Raw genomic sequence first — 25,531 nt, 5'->3', positions numbered from 1 at the left:
TTTAACAACTGTGCTAAGTATGGTTTTTTGTCCGTCCATGTTTTGATATAGCTGACATATAAACCGATCTTGGATCTTGACTTTTTGAGCGTCTAGAGGGCGCAATTATTATCCGATTTGACTGAAACTCTGCATGTCGTGTTTTGGTATGACTTCCAATAACTCTGCTAAGTATGGGCAAATCGATACACAACCTGATATAGCTGCCATATAAACCGATCTTGGGATCTTAACTTCTTGAGCCTCTAGAGGGCGCAATTTTTATCCGATTTGGCTGAAGTTTTGAATGATGTGTTTTGGTGTCGCTTCCAATAACTATGCGAATTATGGTTTAAAGCGGTTCATGTTTCGATATAGCTGACATATAAACCTATCTTGGGTCTTGACTTCTTGAGCCTCTAGAGGGCGCAATTCTAGTCCGACTTGACTGAAATTTTGCACGTGGTGTTTTGGTATCACTTCCAACAACTGTGCTAAGTATCATTCAAATCGGTTCATAACCTGATATAGCTGCCATATAAACCGATCTGGGATCTTGACTTCTTGAGCCTCTAGAGGGCGCAATTATCATCCGATTTGGCAGAAATTTCGTACAACAGCTTCTCTCATGACCTTCAACATACGTGTCTAAGTTGGTCTTAATCGATCGATAGCTTGATACACCTCCCATATAAACCTATCTCCCGATTTTGCTTCTTGAGCCCCTACAAGGTGCAATTCTTATCCGAATAAACTGAAATATTACACAATTACTTCTACAATGTTCAGCATTCATTTATGGTCCGAATCGGACTATAATTTGATATAGCTCGAATAGCATAACAGTTCTTATTCACTATTCTTTGTTTGCCTAAAACGAGATACAGCGCATAGAACTCGACAAATGCGATCCATGGTGGAGCGTATATAAGATTCGGCTCGTCCGAACTTAGCACGCTCTTATTTGTTTGTTGTTGGCAGAGATAAGAAAAAATATATCTCTGCCAAATATGCCGCCAATATAGCGGCTGGCTGGCTGGCTGGATCTTGTATGAATAAATCTCATGCATTTAAATGGAATGCAATTAAAACCATCACCTATCCAGCCATAGAGCAAAACAAATTTCCAAATATTAAACAGCACCCAATGGACACATTGATAGTCTATGCCATGCCATGAAAAAGGGCCGAAATTTTACGAAATTTGCATTTTTATGCTTAGTCTCTGACTGTGGTTTTGCTGCTCATAAATTTCGGCGTTTTCTCGACTGCTGGCTTTTATGTAACGAATTTGAAATTAAATTCGAATTTATTTGTGATTTGTGTAAATCAAAACATCCGATGATTGGTCGGTTGCTGCTGTTGTTGTTGTGAATCTTTAAGTTTTGACACACACAGACCTAACTCCAAGCTATGGCTGTGTTTTTGGCTTTTCCTTACTAAAGCGAAAGAAATGTGTGATAAATCTTGGGGAAGCGTTTTAAAAGATCACTAAATCCAATAAATTTCCATGTGGCGATTTAAATTGACACTTGGAATTGCAAAAAAGAAGATTTATTTTCATTACCGGCATGTGTTAGGATTTTAATATCCAAACTTAACTTTAACCAATTAATTAGACTGACAGCATGGGTAGAGGGGAGTGTTAAACTTTCAATCAACAAGAGGCGATAGAGGATGCCAAAAATCGTTTTGCTTTATAAATGCGAAATTAACTTTTAAAATTTAGTGAATTGGATCATTTGGTAGGTAATCTTTAACGCTATCTATCTTTGATTATCTTATGCATGAACAATGAAAGATAGGAAAAGATGTGGGTAAAACTGTAATCTGATTATGCAGTGTGATTAATATAAAGGTTTGTTAAAGGACTTAACCTACTTTAATATCCACCAAATCAAAGTTTAAGTCGTAATCTTTAATGAATCGATTGGGGCCATACCTGGTTTGGCTGTTGGAGACCAAAGTGTTATTCATTGTGCAAAATTTCAGCCAAATCTGATAAGAATTGCGCTCTTTTGTGGCTCAAGAAATAAAATCGGTAGATTGGAAGTCAAAACAAACCACTTCAAACAAAATTTCAGACAAATTAGTTAATAATAAAGCGCCCTCTAGCAGCTCAAGAAGTGACTCTCCGATATCGGTTCATATTGGAGCTATATCAGGTTATGAACCTATTTACACCAATCTTGACACAGCTGTGATGGTCACACTGCAAAATTTCAGCAAAATCGTATGATAATGGCGCCCTCTAGAGGCTAAATAAGTCAAGATCCGAGATCGGATTATATGGTAGCTGTATCAGGTTATGAACCGATTTGAATCAGACTTGGCACAGTTGATTGGAGTTGGAACACAACACCACATGCAAAATTCCAGCCAAATCGTGTAAGAATTGCGTCCTCTAGAGGCTTAAGAAGTCAAGATCCCAGATCAACTTATATGTGAGCTATATCAGATAAACAATTGATTTAAACCCTACTTGGCACAGATGTTGCTTGTTAAACGAAAACACGACGTGCAAAATTTGATGACAATTGCGCCCTCAAGACTCAAGAAGTTAATATCTGAAATCGGTTCATATTGGAGCTATATCAGGTAACAGACCGATTTGGACCACGCTTGGCGTAGTTGTTGATGGTCAAACCATAACACTTCGTTTAAAATTTCAGCCACATCGGATATTAACTGCGCCCTCTAGAGGCTCATGAAGTCAAGATCCGAGATGGGTTTACATCGGAGCTCTATCAGATAACGAACCGATTTAAACCATACTTAACACATTTGTTGGTGGTTAAACTAAAACACTTCATGTAAGAGTTCATCAAAACTGGAGGACAATTGCGCCCTCTAGAGGCTCAAGAAGTTAACATCTGAAATAGGTTTGTATTGGAGCTATATCAGGTAACAAACCGATTTGGACCACGCTTGGCGTAGTTGTTGATGTTCAAACCAAAACATTTCGTTTAGAATTTTGAGCCAAATCGGATATTAACTGCGCCCTCTAGAGGCTCATGAAGTCAAGATCCGAAATGGGTTTATATCGGAGCTCTGTCAGGCCACGAACTGATTTGAAACATACTTAACACATTTGTTGATGGTCAAAAGAAAACACGTCATGCAAAACTTCAGCTAAGTTGGATGATAATTGCGCCCTCTAGAGGCTCAAGAAGTTAAGATCTAAAATCGGTTCATATTGGAGCTATATCAGGCAACAAACCGATTTGGACCACGCTTGGCGTAGATGTTGAAACCAAACAAAACACTTCGTTTAAAATTTCAGCCAAATCGGATATTAACTGCGCCCTCTAAAGGGCTAAAACTGCGGCTCATAAAGTCAAGATCCGAGATTGGTTTATATCGGAGCTCTGTCAGGCCACGAACTGATTTGAAACATACTTAACACATTTGTTGATGGTCAAAAGAAAACACGTCATGCAAAACTTCATCAAAGTTGGATGATAATTGCGCCCTCTAGAGGCTCAAGAAGTTAAGATCTAAAATCGGTTCATATTGGAGCTATATCAGGTAACAAACCGATTTGGACCACGCTTGGCGTAGTTGTTGATGGTCAAACCAAAACACTTCGTTTAAAATTTCAGCCAATTCGGATATTAACTGCGGCCTCTAGAGGCTCATGAAGTCAATATGCGAAATGGGTTTACATCGGAACTTTGTCAGGCCACGAACTGATTTGAAACATACTTAACACATTTGTTGATGGTCAAAAGAAATCACGTCATGCAAAACTTCATCAAAGTTGGATGATAATTGCGCCTTCTAGAGGCTCAAGAAATTTAGGAACGAAATCGGTATATTGGATGCTATATCAGGTTATGAACCGATTTGAAACAAAAGACACCACTTCAAACAAAATTTCAGAAAAATTGGTTAATAATTGCGCTCTCTAGCAGCTCAAGAAGTGAAGATCCGAGATCGGTTTATATGGGAGCTATATCCGATAATGAACCGATTAAGTTAGGTTAGGCTTAAGTGGCAGTCTGCCATCATACTCACTCAGACGTTTCGTCCATTTTGATACCACAGGATCAGAAGAAGTTAGATGCCTTCCATTTCCTATGGTATAGCCATCCAGGTCGCTTTAAAAAGCCCAATAACTTGCGAATGTTCACATTCGCTAAATTGGACAGGTTCTCAAAGAAATGAGAACCAAAAATGGAACTCCTTCTAACTGCTGGTACGAGACACACACACAGAAGGTGTTCTATAGTCTCTTCTTCCTCGACAACCTCACAGCTTCTGCAAAAGTCTTTGCCGGCAACCTTCAGTCTGTCATCATGTATTCCGATTAGACAGTGACCTGCCATGACGAACACAATGGCTGAGACGTCTGTTCTAGTCAATGGCAGTAAAGCTGTACACCTCTTCAAATCTAGAGTAGACCACATAGTTTTAGAACGCTCACAGCCCCCTCTTTATGACTATGTATCATTCGTTGTCCTTCGGGCCTGGTCCTGAAAACTTAGCTTACATGTCGCTAGAGGCATATCCACAGATTCCAGTATCCCTGGAATGTGTAGGGTAGTTCCTAGACTCGCAAGCTCATCCGCTTTACAATTCCCTGGGATATCTGTGGGGCCCGGCACCCAAAACAGATGAATTTTGAACTGTTCATCCATCTCGTTGAGAGATGGTGGTTTTTGTGTTCAGAAATATGTTCTTCAGAAATTTAATGTGCATTAGCATCACTTCCTACAATGAGGCTCTTTTGCCTGTAGAAGCAGTTTCAACCTGCGACTTAAGGTTTGAAGGCGGCATCTATGAATCGTGTGCCATATATGGGAAAGCCAGCCGGTAGAGAGGCTTTTTAATTTCAACGGTGGGTGCTACTAAATCTTCAGTGCTTAGCGATGGATGAAGAAAAACATTTAGACTACTCTTTGCAAGAATACAGGCTCTGTGTCTCCCATTCCCCGTACCTTTGAGTAGTTAAAATTCCGGAATTCTTAGTCCACGAACCATTCCTCTACACACCCATTGTTACTGGATAGGCCAGGTTTCGTTAGGTTGAAAATAGAATAAGAACAACGTCAAGTCCCCACGCCATCAGAAGGTGCCGCCGAAGCTACCTTACAATGATGGTGATTTATGTGTAGAAACCGGATCATAGTCAGAATTCAGATTTTCTTCTAAGTCCCGCAGGAGTTCATCCTCACAAAATTCGTTCGATCTTATCAGTTGAGAAAGCATTAGACTCATCCTCCGATGCTTCATTAGCTGCTGCTTTAGAAGTAGCTTTTGAGTTCCGTCCTTTCCCGCTGACCCACACCTTGAGCCCAATTCAGCAGGATGATTCACCCACACAGAGCTTCTCAGGTCTCGTCTCGAAGCCTTTCCCTCCTGTTTTGATGGTGGCAGGGGAATTTTCAGTCTCCTGCAAGCCGCCAGACTTTAGAGATGTGGTCGATTAATGTTCAAACCAGTGTTAAGCAAGCGCTGCTTAGTCATCTCAGTCTCAGCTTGTTGCATGCGCTCTACAACTTATTCAGAGTTGTTCAGGTCTGCCAAACAGCCGGAGTTTAGTACAAATGCTGCTTGTCTCCGATCGCTTTCAGCAGCATCCCTTAATTTCCCAAGTATGGATTCTGGATGTGAGGTAATCCTTGGTACATATGCTTGTGGCATCAAGGCCAGATCTCACCAATGGTTTTTAGGGCTCAACGATCGATTTCAATTGAACTTTGTTTCGGTCCCGACACCAGCCTGCATCGTCACAAACTGCAAGAGGCCCAGGCAATTCAGGACTATACAGACAACAGTCCATTGATTTTCATACTTTCCACCATAAGATGGGGGTATACTAAATTCCTCATTCCGTTTGTAACACCTCGAAATATTCGTCTGAGATCCCATAAAGTATATATATATTCTTGATCGTCTTAACATTCTTAGTCGATTTAGCCATGTCCGTCCATCCGTCCGTCCGTCGGCCTAACTTTCGAAGGTGTAAAGCTGGGTGCTTGAAATTTTGCATAATTACTTCTGCAGGTCGGTTGGGAGTGTCAATGGGACAAATCGGACCATGTTTTGTTAAAGTTGCCATGCAAACCGATCCTATGTCTTGACTTCTTGACCCTCTAGAGGGCGCAACTCTTATCCGATTTGAATGAATTTTGGCACGTAGTATTTTGTTATGATATCCAACAATTGTGCCAAATATGGTTCAAATCGGTTCATAACCTGATATAGCAGCCATATAAAACGATCTCTGACCTTGACTACTTGAGCCTGTAGAGGGAGCAATTATTATCCGATTTGGCTGTAATTTAGCATGAAGTTTGTTTTGACTTTCAACAACTATGGCAAGTATGGTTCAAATCGGTTGATAACCTGCTATAACTCTCCTATAAACTTACATGCCCCTGGAAGCCACAATTATTGTCCAATTTGGCATCTTGATTTTTATAAAATTTTATTGCAAATGTTATTTTGGGAAAAAATGAAAAAAATGGTCTTCGTCTGCATTTGTAAGTGCAATCTAGTAACTTTCGATACGTTTTCCAACATATTCAACAATTTTTAATTATATTTGAAATTTAAAATGGATTAATCATTTTGCCAATACAAAATGCAGCCTTCACATAAGGTGTACGCAACATTAATAAAAAAATACTTGTTCTTGGGAAATACGTACGAAATATTCAATTTTTAGCAACATGCAGCTTCAAAAATAAATAAAGACATTGAAGAAAATTTATTAATAATGTGGCACTTTTAGTCATAGACGATATTAATCAAACGATTTAATAAACAAATTATTTTGATCTAGTTTTCATTGAGGTGTTTTAAAAATATGAAAAAATTAAAAAAATCAAAAAAGTCAACAAATTACAGAATTACGATTATTAACATTCCAAAGCAAAATATAACATACACCCACAGAAATTAGTCTGCAAACACTGTTTGCTGATATTAAATCAAAAATTAAAAACTTTTGAACGAATTCCTACAAAAAGAAGTACTAAATTAAAAACAAGTAAAAAGCCGTTAAGTTCGGCCGGGCCGAACTTTGGATACCCACCACCTCGGGTATATATGTAAACCACCCTTCATCAAAATCCGGTGAAAATTGCATACCTTATGTCCCATAGCAGTTATATCGAAATATGTTCCGATTTGGACCAAGCTATATCTAAAAATAAATCGATCGGAACCATATACTACACGGATGTCGAAAAGCCTAACATAAGTCACAGTGTCAAATTTCAATGAAATCGGATTATAAATGCGCCTTTTATGGGGCCAAGACTTTAAATCGAGATATCGGTCTATGTGGCAGCTATATCCAAATCTGGACCGATTTAAGCCAAGATGCAGAAAATGTCGAAGAGCCTAACATAACTCACTGCCTCAAATTTCAGCCAAATCGGGTAATAAATGTAGCTTTAATGAGTCCAAAACCTTAAATCGAGAGATCGGTCTATATGGCAGCTATATTCAAATCTGGACCGATCTGGGCCAAACTCAAGAACAAATGGTCTAACACAAAGCACTGTCTCAAATTTAAGTGACATCGGACAATAAATGCGCCTCTTATGGGTCCAAAACCTTAAATCGAGAGATCAGTCTATATGGCAGCTATATTCAAATCTGGACCGATCTGAGCCAAAGTGAAGAAGGACGTCGAAGACCCTAACTAAACTCACTGTCTCAAATTTCCTTGGCACCGGACAATAAATGCACCTTTTTGGGCCCCAAAACTTAAAACCGAGAGATCGGTCTATATAGCAGCTGCATTCAAATCTGGACCGATATGTGCCATATTGCAAAAGTATGTCAAGGGGCCAAACTTAACTCAATGTCCCAAATTTCGTCGACATCGGCAATACCTGCGATTTTTATTTGCCCAAATCCTCGAATCGAGAAACCGGTCTATATGGCAGCTATATCCAAATCTGAACCGATCAAACCCAAATTGAAGAATAATGTTGAAGGGCCCAAGACAACTCCCTGCTTTGAATTTGAGCAAAATCGGATAATAAATGCGGCTTTTATGGCCCTAAGACCCTAAATCTGCTGATCGATCTATATGGCAGCTATATCCGAATCTGATCCGATCAGGGCCAAATTGAAGAACAACGTTGAAGGGCCTAAGTCAACTCTCTGTCCCAAATTTCATCAAAATCGGATAATAAATGTGGCTTTTATCGGCCTAAGAACCTAAATCGGAGTCTATATGGCAGCTATATCCAAATCTAGACCGATCTAAGCCAAATTGGCGAAGGATTTTCATCAAAATCGAACAATATATGCGCCTTTTATGGGCGCAAGACCCTAAATCGAGAGATCGGTCTATATGGCAGCTATATCCAAATCTGGACCGATCTGGGCCAAACTGAAGAACGACTAGTCTAACACAACTCACTGTCCCAAATTTTAACAAAATCGGATAATAAATGTGGCTTTTATGGGCCTAAGACCCTAATTCGGTGGACCGGTCTATACGGCAGCTATAACCACATCTGCACCTATCTGGGCCAAATAAAAGAAGGTTGTCGAAGGCCCTAACATAACTCACTGTCCCAAATTTAAGCGAATTTAATCGGATGATAAATGTAGCTGTCATGGGCCTAAGACCCTGAATCGGAGGATCGATCTATGTGGCAGCTATATCCAAATCCGAACCGATCTGAGCCAAATTGATGAAGGATGTCGAAGGGCCTAACACTACTCACTGCCCCAAAATTTCAGCAAAATCAGATAATAAATGTGGCTTTTATGGGCCTCAGACCATAAATCGGCGGATGGGTCTATATGGAGGCTATATCAAGATGTAGTCCGATATAGCCTATCTTCGAACTTAACCAATTTATGGACGAAAAAAGAATCTGGGCAAAGCTCAATATCTCAATATCTGTCCGTCCGTCCGTCTGTCTGTCGAAAACACGGTAACTTTCGAAGGAACAAAGCTAGCCGTTTGAAATTTTGCACAAATACTTCTTATTAGTGTAGGTCAGTTGAGATAGTAAATGGGCCATATCGGTCAATGTTTTGATATAGTTGCCATATAAACCGATCTTGGGTCATTGACTTCTTGAGCCTCTAGAGGGCGCAATTCTTATCCGATTGGAATGAGATTTTGCACGACGTGTTTTGTTATGATATCCAATAAATGTGCCAAGTATGGTTCAAATCGGTACATAACCTGATATAGCTGCCATATAAACCGATCTTGGGTCATTGACTTTTTGAGCCTCTAGAGAGCGAAATTCTCTTCCGATTTGCCTGAAATGTTGTACGACGGATCCTCTCATGACCATCAATATACGTGTTTATTATGGTCTGAATCGGTTTATAGCCTGATACTGCTCCCATATAAATCTATCTCTCTATTTTACTTCTTGAGCCCACAAAGGGCGCAATTCTTATTCGAATTGGCTGAGATTTTACACAGGTCTCCAACATATAATTTAATTGTGGTCCAAACCGGACCATATCTTGATATCGCTCTAATAGCAGAGCAAATCTTTTCTTATATCCTTTTTTTTTGCCCAAGAAGAGATGCCGGGAAAAGAACTCGACATATGCGATCCATGGTGGAGGGTATATAAGATTCGGCCTGGCCGAACTTAGCACGCTTTTACTTGTTTTTTTTTTTGTATTTTTCCATATATACCAACAGAGTATTTTGGTAATGTCATCGCTGAAATGACTAAAAATAATTTGAAATAAAATTCAATACAAAAAATATTACAAATTATATTTTCTCCCCTAACTTTTTGTGAACTGCCTGCAACGAAAACTTCGAAAAATAAAATCCAAATTGCAGCTATCATAAAGTGTTAATTGCATAATCACAGTTAATGTTCAATTTTCCACAACCAAGCCACACAAAAAAGCTGATCATAAAGAGGTAGAAAACAAAAACAAACAACTGAACAAATGTTTTATGAGCCGAAATTTAATACCGTCATATTTCACACTTGTTTGCTTATTATCCGATGATATGAACCAAAGTGCAGGTCGTATTTCTTTTTCGTGGCGATTCATCCACATTTACGTAATTCTAGTCACCGTGAACAGACAATATTTTCCAAAACTTTTAGCGGCTTTCTTTGGCACTTTTTTATGATAGTGATACCTTTTTTAATGAACAAAATGCGAGGTAGGCTTAAAACTGTGTTATAATTGGCCAATGAATTATTACAGCCAGAGGGCATCTTTATGATGTCGTATTCAATCTTGGTTTTTTTTTTTTTGGACAAATCCAAATTCATTTGCATGGTCGGTGTTATCGTTGAGAAATTTCGAAAGGGTTTATGGGAAAAAGGAATTTTTTATTAAAGATTTTTTTTTTAATAATACAAACAACAAACAAAAATGCATTAGTGCTGTGCCAACATTCGATATCCACCAATATGGATGTTTTTCTAATATTTTATAATAATAAACAATCTGCGACATCATAGACTCAAATGGTAAATGCAAATTTGCCCATGAAAATTCCATTATGGAACAGGGCAAAATTCTCACATATCAATGAGTGCTTGTTCGTGACCTTACCGTCCTGGTTGCTATTGCCCTTATGGCAATTTTACTGTCGGTAAAGAGGTTCACACTCAACGTCCTCGCGTTAGCACCACACCACTTCACGCATTCCGTGATCGCCCGGATCTCCACCAGCAGGACCGTATTATGGCCAGAGAGTCTAAAACAGATCTCAGTCCCTGGGTTCTCAATGTAAACCACCAGGCCCACTCTGTCCTCTAGCTTTGATCCATCCGTGTAAAATGATCTTTTCAGATGGCAATACTAGAGCTCCGTCAATTCAAGACTGTGCTGATGGCAGCAGTGCCTCGCACTCGACTTCACGGTTCATCTCAGGTATCCGATCGGAAACCTCTTCATTCCAGGTTTCCTATCGTCGCCTCTATTATACCGCGATGGTATAAGCATTCTCCCATCGCAATAAGTTTCATAGCCCCAGTGGCAGCCTCACACCTAATTTGTATATCAATGAGTCGGATATCTAAAATAGTCTTCAGTGCCCTAGCGAGCTTGGTCCTCATCGCTCCGCCTATGCCAACACAACATGTTCTCTGAACCTGTTGTATGGTCCTTATGTTGCACTTTTTCTTCACAGCAGTCCACCAAACTACTGAGGCTTAAGTAAGTATTGGGCTAATCACGCTCCTATTGAGTCAGGTGACTATCCTAGAATTCATGCTCCACTTCGAGCCTACAGCCCGTCTACATAGAGCCCAACATCTGTGAGCCTTCTCAGTTGGCACCTGAGTGTGACACTTCCAATTCAGTTTCCTGTCCAAGATCACACCTAAGTAAAGGGTGATTTTTTTGAGGTTAGGATTTTCATGCATTAGTATTTGACAGATCACGTGGGATTTCAGACATGGTGTCAAAGAGAAAGATGCTCAGTATGCTTTGACATTTCATCATGAATAGACTTACTAACGAGCAACGCTTGCAAATCATTGAATTTTATTACCAAAATCAGTGTTCGGTTCGAAATGTGTTCATTCACCGTTCAGCGATGAGGCTCATTTCTGGTTGAATGGCTACGTAAATAAGCAAAATTGCCGCATTTGGAGTGAAGAGCAACCAGAAGCCGTTCAAGAACTGCCCATGCATCCCGAAAAATGCACTGTTTGGTGTGGTTTGTACGCTGGTGGAATCATTGGACCGTATTTTTTCAAAGATGCTGTTGGACGCAACGTTACGGTAAATGAACACATTTCGAACCGAACACTGATTTTGGTAATAAAATTCAATGATTTGCAAGCGTTGCTCGTTAGTAAGTCTATTCATGATGAAATGTCAAAGCATACTGAGCATCTTTCTCTTTGACACCATGTCTGAAATCTCACGTGATCTGTCAAATACTAATGCATGAAAATCCTAACCTCAAAAAAATCACCCTTTACTTGACCTTGTCAGATATTGAAATCGTCTTATTGAGGAAACGTGGGGCGTTAAATTCGCCCACATTCGTCTTCCTCGTGAACAGGCATATTTCAGTCTTCTCTGGGTTAACATTGAGACCTCTGGGTCTAGCCCAGTCATATGCCATATGCAAGATCCTTTCGGCCCTTCTGCATAGCTGGTTCGGATCCTTACCCCTTGGAAGTATTACAACATCGGGTTCAAATCCCTCCTCAGTCAGCATCCGTAATAGGTCATTTATGGTGGTCACCCATAGGAGTGGCGATAAAATGCCCCCCTGTGGCGTGCCCTGTGCCACTTTCTCCCTTATATTTATGCCATGGGACACCTGGCCTGTTCCTTGGCATATGGTTTATCCAGTCTCTAAGGACCGGGTCCACCCGGTACTGTTCTTAGGATTGGATCAGTGTGTCTGTCCGCACATTGTTAAAAGCCCCCTCGATGTCAATGCATACCGTCAGTGTGTATGTTTTGGCATCGAAGGATTCTTCTATTTTAAGCATAACCTCGTGCAGGGCAGTCTCCACCGACCTTCCCTTGACATAGGCATGCTGTTGGTATTTGAGCAGTTCGCTGGATGTCCTACTGTTTTTCATGGAGTCCTCAAATACATTTCATGGTTTTGGGTAGAAAGGATGTAAGGCTTATGGTTCTGTAGGCCTTTGGTGTCGCATAACTTGCCTTGCCGGGGCTTGGGTATAAACACCACCCTTGCCTCCTGCCAGTCTTTCGGAGTATATGAAAGTCCTATGCACGCTGTGAAAATTTTGGCCAGACGAGGCGCCAGATAGTCTGCCACTTTCTGTAGTAACGCTGGAAATATTCCATCAGGTCCGGGTGACTTAAATGGTTTGAAGCTCCACAAGGATTCATTCACCATAAAGGAAGAGCCCGGGAGTAGGATTTGTAATGGACAACATGCTGGTATCAGGCCACAGCATGTTGTCTGCTACTGAAACCTCGACTGGTGGAGCGTCTGCTTCACGCTCCAGCAGGGGCTTTCGACGAAGACTCCTGGTTCGAGTCTTAAGGATAAGGTTGAACCTATTCTTTCTTCGAATGCCTATAAAGGAGTTGGAATAATAGAAGCCGCATCGCTCTCAGGTTTATTGAGAGGCTTGGTGCGAATGATCCTAAGACTCTCACTAATAGGGAGTAAGACTCAATAAATTGGACTCTGGAATTCGCTGCACAGGCTACCCAAAGACTACACGTCTCGATTCGGAAACTACGCCGCAGTCAGCCAAAAGGCTGCGATCACCTGGAGGGCATACCATGCCTAAAAGAACTAGGGCGAACAATATTAAGATGGGCCCAAGAACCTTTGCTAATGTGGCTAGGGACAGTGTGGCGATGACAGTTGTCGGCAAGGAAGAAGAACAGTGCTGAATACCTAGGAATAATTGGAGTGGGATTGTCAATGGACTGTCATCTGTTTACTCCGATGTCCTTTGCGGAATTTCCTGGGCCTCCTCCAGTTTGTGACGATGCAGGCTGGTATCGGGGCCGATACAGACTAATTGTTTTCGGGGATCAACGCTCAACTGAGATGTATCGTTGCGCCCTAAAAAGGATTGGATAGATCTGGCCAGGTGCCGCACTAGAGTCAGTCGAGTAGGAAGATATTGCTTCTCCATCAATGGCACACGCTTGGATAGCAAGTATTCCCTCAGATCCTGAATCCATACTTAGGCGACTAAGGCAATGAAATTCCAAACTTTCAAGCACCAACTAGAATGTTGGTAGATTGGATGATGCTGGTGGTGACCGGAGACACGCAGTATTCATACTCAACTCTGGCTGTCTCGCAGACCTCAACAAGTCTAAAGGAGTTGTATCCTACGGTTTCAACAAGTTGAAACTTAAGGTATATAGAAGCGGTGGGGTTGGGGAATCAGGAGACAACTCAGCAGTTGTTGCTGAACACTTGCCTAAAGTCTGGCGAACCGCAGGAGACTGAAAATCCCCCTGTGACAATCGAGACAGGAGGGGAAGGCATCGAAACGGGACCAGACAATCCCTGTGTGGGTGGGTCATCAGGTTGGACTGGGCTCAAGGAGTGCGCCAGAGGGGAGGGACGGAACTCAAAATGTACTTCAACAGCAGCAGCTCGTGAAGCATCTAAGGAGGAATCGTCCTAACCGCAAATGTCCAGCATACTGCGGAAGAGTGGTTCCACTACTTTCTTACCTGCCTCTTGATGCGTACGGCAGCTCATCATGACAAGATCTAATGAATCTTGTGAGGATGAACTCCTGGTGGAATCAGAAGACGAGGCGAACATAACAATTGTGAAAATTCTGAATCCTGACTATGGTCCGGTTTCTACATATATATGATTGTAAGGCCACTTTGGCTGCACTAAAGATCTTCCTGATGGAAGGGGGATTTGACGTAGTTCTTATCCAGGAACCATGGGTGTGCGTAAGAATGGTTCGTGAACTAACTATTCCTGTATTTAAACTACTTAGCTTTAGGTTAGGTTAGGATAGGTTGAAAATAGGGTGCGGATATTAATCCGCCCATGCCACTAAGGACAAACACCTAAGCCAAAAATCGGCTTATTGTGCGCTCTAAATACTATAAAGTAACCTCGAAGAAGAAAGTCAGGAATTTCGTGCTACTTACAAAATCCCCAATTTTTTTCCATATCAGGCCCCTAAGTTGGTTCATATCTGTTATTGCGGCCCCACACTGTTGCAGTTACCCCTACCCTCACCTATGGGAGCCTGGTGTGGCACCAGGCTGTCGAGAAAGAGAGTCTGAAAAGGTACAGTTTATGCGGCGTTACTGATATTGGGGGCGAGTAGGAGTGCTCCGACAGCAGCACAGAATGCAATACCTGATCTGAAACCTTTGCACGTGGAGTGCGCAGAGTTGAATACTGCCTTCATATAGGGACATGACCTTCTTTGGATCTCGGTCATTGTTCTGCGATGGACTATGTGCTAGGCGGATCTTTCTTCGAAGACGACCTAGAGCTTGTCTTCCCGGGGAGGGAGCTTTCGTCTGAGGACATTCTGCCATTCTTGGGTAGCTCTGTCTATACGGAAGGATGCAAGTTGGATGAGGGCACCGGGGCTGGGGTTTTCGTTGAGTTCATAGGAATTAGGGCTTCACATAGGCTTCTGGATGGGTGCAGTGCCTTTCAGGCAGAGGTATTTGCAATCCTTAGGGCCTTGGATGTGATTCCGAGTCAGGTGCGTCGATCCTCTCAGACTGTCACAATTTATTTGGTTAGTCAGGTAGCGGTGTAGGTCCTGGCTGAGGCACACGACCCTCAGATTGTCGAATTCATAGAAATTAGAGAGTCGCATAGGCTTCTGGATGGGTGCAGTGCCTTTCAGGCAGAGGTATTTGCAATCCTTAGGGCCTTGGCCGACTCAGGTGCGTCGGCACTCTCAGACAGTCGCAATTTATGTAGTAAGTCAGGTGGCGTTGAAGGCCCTGGCTGCGAGTCGTGTGAATTGTGTAATTCATAGGAATTAGAGAGTCGCGTAGACTTCTGTATGGGTGCCGTGCCTTTCAGGCAGACGTATTTGCGATCCTCAGGGCCTTGGATGTGATCCTGAGTCAGAAGCGTCGGCCCTCTCAGACTGTCACAATTTATGTGGATAGTCAGGCGACGCTGGAGGCTCTGGCTCAGGGTCGCGTGAGGTCGAGTTCTATCGAAAGATGCAAGAAACGTTTCGGGTATTTGTTGGTTGCTGTCAGATTGTGCTGGGTTCTGAGTCATGAGGGAGTGGTGGGAAAAAATTCTCTTTCTTCATCATATTTTTATACCCACCACCGACGGATGGGGGTATATTCATTTTGTCATTCCGTTTGCAACACATCGAAATATCCATTTCCGACCCTATAAAGTATATATATTCTTGATCACCGTAAAAATCTAAGACGATCTAGACATGTCCGTCCGTCTGTCCGTCTGTCTGTTGAAATCACGCTACAGTCTTCAAAAATAGAGATATTGAGCGGAAATTTTGCACAGATTCCTTTTTTGTCCATAAGCAGGTTTAGTTCGAAGATGAGCTATATCGGACTATATCTTGATATAGCCCCCATATAGACCGATCCGCCGATTTAGGGTCTTAAGCCCATAAAAGCCACATTTATTATCCGATTTTGCTGAAATTTGGGACAGTGAGTTGTCTTAGGCCCTCGACGTCCTTCGTCATTTTGGCTTAGATCGGTTCAGATTTGAGTATAGCTGCCATATAGACCGATCCTCCAATTTTGGGTCCGTTGTTAATTTGGCTCCGATCGGTTCAGATTTAGATATAGCTGCCATATAGACCGATCCTTCGATTTAGGGTCTTAGGCCCATAAAAGCCACATTTATTATCCGATTTTGCTGAAATTTGGGACAGTGAGTTGTCTTAAACCCTTCGACGTCCTCCGTCAATTTGGCTCCGATCGGTTCAGATTTAGATATAGCTGCCATATAGAACGATCCTTCGATTTAGGGTCTTAGGCCCATAAAAGCCACATTTATTATCCGATTTTGCTGAAATTTGGGACAGTGAGTTGTCTTAGGCCCTCGACGTCCTTCGTCATTTTGGCTTAGATCGGTTCAGATTTGAGTATAGCTGCCATATAGACCGATTCTCCAATTTTGGGTCTTAGGCCCATAAAAGCCACATTTATAATCGGATTTTGCTGAAATTTGGAAAAGTGAGTTGTCATAGGCCCTTCGACATCCTCCGTCCATATGACTCAGATCGGTTCAGATTTGGATATAGCTGCCATATAGACCGATCTTCCGATTTAGGGTCATAGACCCATAAAAGCCACATTTATTATCCGATTTTGCTGAAATTTGGGACAGTGTGTTGTCCGAGGTGGTGGGTATCGAAAGTTCGGCCCGGCCGAACTTAACGCCTTTTTACTTGTTCAGATTTTGTGAGGATGAGTTACAAGTTCGTGAGTTCAGGTCCCTTTTAGTAGAATTACTTCTCACAATAGCTGCAAAGCAAAGGTTGTTAATTGGGAATAGCTGCAAACCAAAGTTGCAATAGCTGCAAACCAAAGGTTGTTAGGTGGGAATAATTGATCCCTGGTAGAGAGTGTTTAACTGCTTGGAAATGTGACAAATGAATTGCTTGTAAACATTCCCCAGAAAATGCCCCTGAAACAAAATCCTATTCTTTCTCTCTTTTAACCTTAGGGAATCTCTCATGTTTCCACTCGCTTGGCCCGACATACCCCATCTCTCACAATTCTGCATCTTTTCTCTAAAAACTAGTGTTCGAATCAGCACAAAATGTTACTGTTTGGTGAAATTCAAAAATGATTCGAAAACTCATCCTGCCTGCGGCAAGGCAAGTTCATCGACAGCAAGCAACTCAATTTGCAACCCGGGGTGGCTGCTGCTATGGCTCAGGAGAAAGTAGTCAACGACACAGTGTCTGTGAACTGTAAAATGATGGCAAACTCAGGAGGAGGTACGAAATTGCTTTCAAGTTGTTGATCTTATACTCGAACAGCCTCAAAACATTGAAGTCAAGAGTTGTTCGATCATATGGCCAAGAAAGTTGCAAACAGTGAAAACCAGTTAAGAAAGTACCAAACCCTGGCAGATTCACTGAGTGTTGATGCATGCATTCATTGGTGGCATTTGTAAGACCCAAACACAGTCATTTATATGATGATGCTTAAGCAGAGATAAACCATTTTTGGTGTGCGTGTGTGTGTGTTTGGGTTTATGGGAAGCGTGACATGCAATAAATTCAATTAACATGCAAATGAAAACTTTTATGTTTTATTTAAACTTACATCACTGCTGTATATGATGTGATGTGATGCGAAGCCATGATTTACAGCACAAGATGGTCATGGAGATAAACAATGACGATTAACAACGATATGGCAAAATGTTGATGGTTGTCGAACTGACCTGCTAAACTTATAATAAAACGAAAATCAATTATTCTGCACAAGTAGGTCGAAAAAGTTCAAGGGAGTTACTTGAGAGAACATGCAATTTAGTTGGCATCATTTTTTATGCAAAAATACAAAAACTACAAAAACACAAAGTAATCAAACTCCACAGAAAGAAGTTCGAAGGCTTGAGCCGCTAAGGCTTCATTTAGAATGATTTCTATTTATGTCGCATAATTTTGGGCTCTGGACAACAGAAAAAATTGCTCGCTATTAAGTACTATGAGAAACCGGGTTTTCGGTTTCTTGAGCTAGACATTGGCGAAAATGTCCACAGGATTACGACTGAACTGGTGGGGTCCTTCGAAGATAGTTGTCCTCTTCGGTAAAGGAAATCAGCCTAAGAAAAAACCTGGATGATCGGGGAGATTCGCAATATTGGGAAAGAGGTCCGCAGACTTTTAAACAGAGCACTTCGTAAAGAAGGCCACCATAGCGCAGGGGTTAGCATGTCCGCCTATGAAGCTGAACGCATGGGTTTGAATCCAGGCAAGACCATCAGGACAAAAATTTCAGCGGTGGTTTACCCCTCCTAATGCTGGCAAATATTTGTGAGGTACTATGCCATGTAAAACTTCTCTCCAAAGAGGTGTCGCATTGCGGCACGCCGTTCGGACTCAGCTATAAAAAGGAGGCCCATTATCATTGAGCTTAAACTTGAATCGGACTGCACTCATTGATATGTGAGAAGTTTGCCCCACTCTCCTTAGTGGAATGTTCATGGGCAAAATTGCCCATTACTTTGTAAAAAATCGGAACTTTATTGGGATGTGTGTAATACACGGCTCAAAGAATACAATAAGATAACCAGAGCAGCAAATCGTGCCTCCTGGAAGCGTTTTTCTGCGAACAGATTGATAGCGTTAATGACGCCTCCAAGATGAAAAAGTTTCTCTCAAAAACCCAAACGGCTCAAGGAATACAATAAGAGCGGCAAAACGTGCCTCCTGGAAGCTTTTCTGCGAACAGATCGATAGCGTAAATGACGCCGCCAAGATGAAAAAGTTTCTCTCAAAATCCCATGTCCAAACGGAAACTTTAGTAGACGACATGTGAGAGAGAGAGCAGAGACAATGGAGGACATGTTGAGGCTTTTGATGAAAAGCCATCTTCCACAGGATACGAAGGGACTCACGGAGACACCGGTATCTTGGATTAATGATGTTGATCAAAGGCTTATCATTACAGAATTTATGGTGAAGGTATCCTTGTGGAGCTTCAAATCATTTAAGTCACCCGGACCTGATGGAGTATTTCAGGCATTACTACAGAAAGAGGCAGACTATCTGGTGCCCCACCTGGCCAATATTTTCACAGCGTGCCTGGGACTTGCATATACTCCAAAAGCCTATAAGACTTACGGCCTTACTACTCAAAACCATGGAATGTATTGTACCATGATAAAGAGTAGGACATCAAGCTAACTGCTCAAATACAAACAGCATGCCTATGTCAAGGGAAGGTAGGTAGAGACTGCCAGTATCGCCAGTATCGGGTAAACCGAGTTCTTAGAGTCTAGATAAACCATATGCTAAGGGACAGTTGAATAAATTGTGTGTCCCATGGCATAAATATAAGGGAGAAAATGGCATAAGGCACCCGACAGGGGGCATTTTACCGCCACTCCTATGGGTGAGGTCTCAATGTTAACCCAGAGAAGACTGAAATATGCCTGTTCTCGAGGAAGACGAAGGTGGGCCAATTTTAGGCAAATAAATCCTACTTCGGGGTGTTATGGTGGTGGGGCGGTCCCCAGACACTTGGTGCCAAATGTTGATGTCAGTTTCTTGCTCTACTCCAAAATATCCTTCATTTGTGTCCTATTTTACCATTGTCGGCATGTGTATGGAGTTTGAGGGGGTGTTTGGGTTATGGGGCGTCCACCCCAACCTTATATTGCAATAAACGGCTAATATGCGATATTTGGCCCCCAGAAATGTGGTTCCGCAAGTTGATATTAGATTCTTGCTCTGCTCCCAAAGACCTTTCTTATTGCCATGTTCATGAAATATGTCCACTTTGGGTGTTGTTTTGAGTGTGGGGCATTTGAGTCCCATATTGTGCTGATCGGTGTATTTATACGTTTAGACGGGTTTTTGGGTGGGGTTGTCCCCTCAGGTACCCCACCCCCAATTCGGATTCGAAATTTTTGTTTATAGGTATCTATAAAGGTGTAAGCAAAAATTCGCTTGAATCGGTTTACCCATTTCCAAGATCTGGCGTTTTTATACCATCCACCAATGGATGGAGGGTAGCTGAAACTTTGCACAGATTTTTTGTAACCATAAGCAGGTTAAGTTCTAAGATGGGCTATATAGGATTTTGCTGAAATCCGATTTTGCTGAAATTTGGGATAGTGAGTTGTTTTAGGCCTTTGGACATCCGAGATCGGTCCAGATTTTGATAGAGCTGCCATATAGACCGATCTCTCGATTTAAGGTTTTGGGCCCATAAAAGGGGCATTTATTGTCCGATTTCGCCGAAATTTGAGACAGAGAGTTAAGTTAAGCCCCTCGACATACTTCTACAGTATGGCACAGATCGGCCCAGATTTGGATATAGCTGCCATATAGACCGATCTCTCGATTTATGGTCTTGGGTTCATAAAAGGCGCATTTATTGTCCGACGTCGTCAAAATTTGGGACAGAAAGTCAAGTTAAACCCTTCGACATACATCTACAATATGGCTATATCCTGATTTGGATATAGCTGCTATATAGACCGATCTCTCGATTTAAGGTTTTGGGGCTATAAAAGGCGGATTTATTGTCCGATTTCGCCAAAGTTTGGGACAGTGACTTATGTTAGGCTTTTCGACATCCGTGCCGTATATGATTCCGATCGAACCAATATTTTATTATACACAATTTAACAATGATTTATAATTGGCATTTGGTCTAAATCGGAACATATTTCGATTTAGCTGCTATGGGGCTGCTATGGGGCATACCCGAAGTGTTGAGTATCCAAAGTTCGGCCCGGCCAAAATTAACGCCTTTTTACTTGTTTTTAAAACATTTTTCAGATGTTCACTACCAAAATATTTATCGCACCATCAAAATTTTTGCTCTAAACTATGTCAAAAATTAAAATAAGCATTTTTTACTTACCATTCTTTTTTACAGCTTTATTCTCCACCTTTTCCTCAGTATCCTGTGAGGGTTTGGCATGAACAACGGCAGCACTTAACAGCAGGCACAAACAAAATCCCCAAAAAAGTCTTTTCATATTCGGCAACATTTTCTCTACGTTTTTGCAACCGAACTATTTTCAAAGTGAGTAGAGAAAAAACACATGAACAAGCGTAAAAATTGTAAATTTAAATCAGAGGCCAAAAAAAAAATCTGAACAAAACTGAAAGAAAAAAACTAGAAAAAAAAAACAATCGAAACCGTTGCATTATTTTTCAAAACATACGGACAGCTGGAAAGGTCATTGGTAGTGGAACATAAAAAAAACTAAACTTGTAATTAAAATCGGCTCGTTGTCTGCCTGTTCAGGCGATCGGTGATAATGATTGGCAAAGCCATTTGCTAATTACAGTCTTTTCATTGCGAATTATTGTTCTTTGCACATTTGTTGCCATTCATTTTTATTTATTTATATATTTTTTTAAGATTTTCCAGCTTAAATGTTTAATTCTTGGTACGATTTTATTTTTGTATAGCAAGTACTTCAATTTGTTTTACTTCTTTGTTTTTTTTTATAGATTTTTGTGTGTTGCACGCAACCGTTGTCGATTATTAAATGCGGATATTTGATATGCTCATATGCAATATTTGCAATAATTGTATGGTCAGTTGGCTTGTTGATGTTGATTTGATAGCTACCAAATTCGCTTGCGGTTTTGATTGCCTTCCAGCTGCAGTTTTCAATTACATGTTAGCAAGCCAAGCGGCACAGGCGACCGAACAAGTGGGGCAAATTATTTTTTTTTCTCTCTTTTCTCATATATATTGTTTTATTCTATTTGATTGTTGTAGCGTTTTTTTTTTTTTTTGTGGTTTTTTTTAGTTCTTTTTTTTTAGTGTGGCTTTGAAATCAAAATTTTTCAAAAATCCTCAGTTTTTTGTGCATTGCAAAAAATAAATAAATTACCCATCAAAGTTTGGTTTTTAATTAACACTATGCTGCAGCAAATTGAAGCTTTACTTTGTTTCATGCAACTACCTTGGGCAGAAGTTTTGGCAATTATTATACCCACCACCGAAGGATGGGGGTATATTCATTTTGTCATTCCGTTTGCAACACATCCAAATATCCATATCCGACCCTATAAAGTATATATATTCTTGATCAGGGTAAAAATCTAAGACGATCTAGACATGTCCATCAGTCTGTCCGTCTGTCTGTTGAAATCACGCTCCAGTCTTTAAATATAGAGATATTGAGCTGAAACTTTTCACAGATTCTTTTCTTGTCCAAAAGCAGGATAAGTTCGAAGATGGACTATAGCGGACCATATCATCATATAGCCCCCATATAGACCGATCTCTCGATATAGGGTCTCGGGCCTATAAAAGCCACATTTATTATCCGATTTTGCTGAAATTTAAGACAGTGAGTTGTGTTAAGCCAGTCTATATCCTTCTTCAATTTGGCCCAGATGTTTGGATATAGCCCCCATATAGACCGATCCGCCGATATGGGGTCTTAGGCCTATTAAAGCCACATTTATTATCCGATTTTGCCAAAATTTGGGACAGTGAGTTGTGTTAGAACTTTCGATATTCTTCTTCAATTTTGCCTAGATCGGTTCAGATATGGGTATAGCTGTCATATAGAACGATATCTCGATTTATGGTCTTGGGCCCATAAAATGAGCATTTATTGTCCGATTTTGCCAAAATTAGGGACAGTGAGTTGTGTTAGGCCTTTGGACAATCTTCTTCAGTTTAGCTTAAATCGGTTCGGATTTGGGTATAGCTGTCATATAGACCGATCCGAGGATTTAGGGTCGTAGACCCAAAAAAGCCACATTTGTTATCCGATTTTGCCGAAATTTGGGATAGTGAATTGTGCTATTCCAGTCGACATGTTTCGTTAATTTGGCCCAAATCGGTTCAGATTTGGATATACCTGCCATATAGATCGATCCGAGGATTTAAGGTCTTGGGCCCATAAAAGGCGCATTTATTTTTCGATTTTGCCAAAATTTGGGACAGTGAGTTGTATTGGGCCCTTCGATTCAATTTGGCCCAGATCGGCTTCTTCAATTTGGCCCAGATCGATTCAGATTTGGATATAGCTGTCATATGGACCGATCCGCCGATTTAGGGTCTTAGACCCATAAAAGCCACATTTATTATCCGATTTTGCTGACATTTAGGATAGTGAGTAGTGTTATGCCAGTCAATATCCTTATTCTGTTTGACCCTGATCGGTCCAGATTTGGATATAGCTGCCATATAGAACGATCTCTCGATTTATGGTCTTGGGCCCATAAAATGCGCATTTGTTGTCCGATTTTGCCAAAACTGGGTATAGTGAGTTGTGTTAGGCCCTTCGTTATTCATCTTCAATTTGGCTCAAATCGGTTCAGATTTGGATATAGCTGCCATAGAGACCGATGTCTCGATTTTAGGTCTTGCGCCCATAAAAGCCACATTTATTATCCGATTTTGCCGAAATTTTGGCCAGTGAGTTGTGTTAGGCAATCCATTATTCTTCTTCAATTTGGCTCAAATCGGTCCAGACTTGGATATAGTTGTCATATAGACCGATCCGAGGATTTAGGGTCCTAGACCCATAAAAGCCACATTTATTATCCGATTTTGCCGAAATTTGGGACAGTTAGTTGTATTAGACCCTTCGACATCTTTCTTTAATTTGGCCCAAATCGGTTCAGATTTGGATATAGCTGCCATATAGACCGATATCTCGATTTAAGGTTTTGGGGCCATAAAAGATGCATTTATAGTCCGATTTCACTGAAATTAGGGACAGTGAGTTGTGTTAGGCCATTCGTCATTCTACTTCAATTTGGTTCAAATCGTTCCAAATCGGGCCATATAGACCGATCTCTCGACTTTAGGTTTTGGGGCCATAAAAGGCGCATTTATAGTCCGATTTCACTGAAATTAGGCACAGTGAGTTGTGTTAGGCCCTTCGATATTCTTCTTGAATTTGGCTCAAATCGGTTCGGATTTGGATATAGCTGCCATAGAGACCGATCTCTTGATTTAAAGTGTTGGGCCCATAAAAGGCGCATTTAAAGTTCGATTTCACTGACTAAAGGTGGTTTACATATATACCCAAGGTGGTGGTATCCAAAGCTCGGCCCGGCCGAACTTAACGCCTTTTTAGTTGTTCTTTAATTGTGATAATCTTACATGCCTTTGTTATATATATCCAACATAATTGCTAATTTCCAGCTCCATGTACAATCATGCCAAACAAGACGACTTTGAAACAACAGCTGCTAAAACAGTAGCCGATATTAGGATTTCTTTTTTGCCATATACGCCTTCGAAACATGATTAAATTTTTATATGAAAATCACAAAGCACAATATATCGAATAGCTTGCATGTTCAAAGCCCATTAGCGGATTTATGAAATGTAGGATAAACTTTCAATTTTAATATTTTTTCATTTGCCTCAATAAACACATCGTGTATTTATTTTTCTTAATAATTTTTGCATTATAGACTATTTCATAGTTAATCAATTAATTAAACAATTTTCCACGGAACTGTTTTGGTTTTTATGTTACTAATATAGGTTTTGGTTTTGATTTTTAAGCACCAAAGAAAATATAGCACAGCACATTGCCTAGGAAATGGTCATGAGCACAGAAATCGGGTTTATAGTGCTTGCATAAATAGCAACGGCAAATTTCCTGAAATGGAAATCATTTTCATGGTATAATTGTTTTGCCATTATTGATGAGGTTACGCATGCGCAACTATTTTCCGTCGTTCACTGTGAGATAATTTGCCTTTGTGCAACAAATCGAAATGAAAATCACTGTTGTTAGAGTATTTCCTCTTTCACGACCAGGTAGGCAACGAAAATCATTGAAACGCGACTTTCCACAGCCACACCACTTTTGAAAGCGGCCAAAACTGCACAACTTGCATTTGTTTTTGTTTTTTACGTTTTTACGGTTGTTTTTTCACTTTTTTTTTTTTGGTAGCACCAACATGACCATAAAATTACACCTTTAACTTAAACTTGTATGTTGCTCTATTAAATAAGAAAAAAAAAACAGCAAATAGAAAAAATAAACCAACAAACAAAACAAATCACGCACACACGATATCTGATCTCTTAGCCAACCACTTGGGCAGGGGTTAGGAGCGATATGTAATCCGAGATTCGTATTTGTATTTCGTGAGCAGACAGACGATCGTTGCGTTTTTTTCGCTATAACTCGTAAACCCCGTTAACGTTAGACGACCAGAGATAACGTTCATGCGCCGTCACCATGTGCTTACCGCGAACGTTACAAACTGTTTGAAATGTGGCTATGATCATAAAAGGCCATAAGCCAGGCAAATATAGCCAAACATCATCAGCATGCATAACAAAATGCCATGTATTAGGAAAACCTGAAATGAACCCCCCATAATCGATGCTCTTAAATTGTTAAGACTTCATTTCTCAAATGCTCTTTGTTGGAGAGTTCATTTCCCACTCTTAACTTGGCTAAGAGAAAAATGTTTTGTTTCAAGAAACAGCTGTTTGG

General features: G+C 40.8%; 1 protein-coding gene across 2 annotated transcripts in view; it reads right to left on the bottom strand.

Annotated features, from left to right (window-relative positions):
• Positions 1–25,281, bottom strand: part of LOC106093919 (uncharacterized) — a 64,179-nt gene extending 38,898 nt beyond the window's left edge. The window contains exons 1-2 of one of the 2 annotated variants that reach the window (XM_059368191.1): positions 25,097–25,281; positions 20,953–21,210 (exon numbers count right to left, since the gene is read on the bottom strand). In XM_059368191.1, coding sequence (XP_059224174.1) covers positions 20,953–21,082 — 130 coding nt within the window. In that variant the 5' untranslated portion in view covers positions 21,083–21,210; positions 25,097–25,281. The remainder of the gene's footprint in view (positions 1–20,952; positions 21,211–25,096) is intronic. The other variant, XM_059368190.1, reaches the window with a different exon arrangement.
• Positions 25,282–25,531: the final 250 nt, after the last annotated feature.

Source organism: Stomoxys calcitrans, chromosome 4 (genome assembly GCF_963082655.1).
Source record: "Stomoxys calcitrans chromosome 4, idStoCalc2.1, whole genome shotgun sequence".
Lineage (NCBI taxonomy): Eukaryota > Metazoa > Arthropoda > Insecta > Diptera > Muscidae > Stomoxys > Stomoxys calcitrans.
This window is presented reverse-complemented; position numbering and strand designations above follow the sequence as displayed.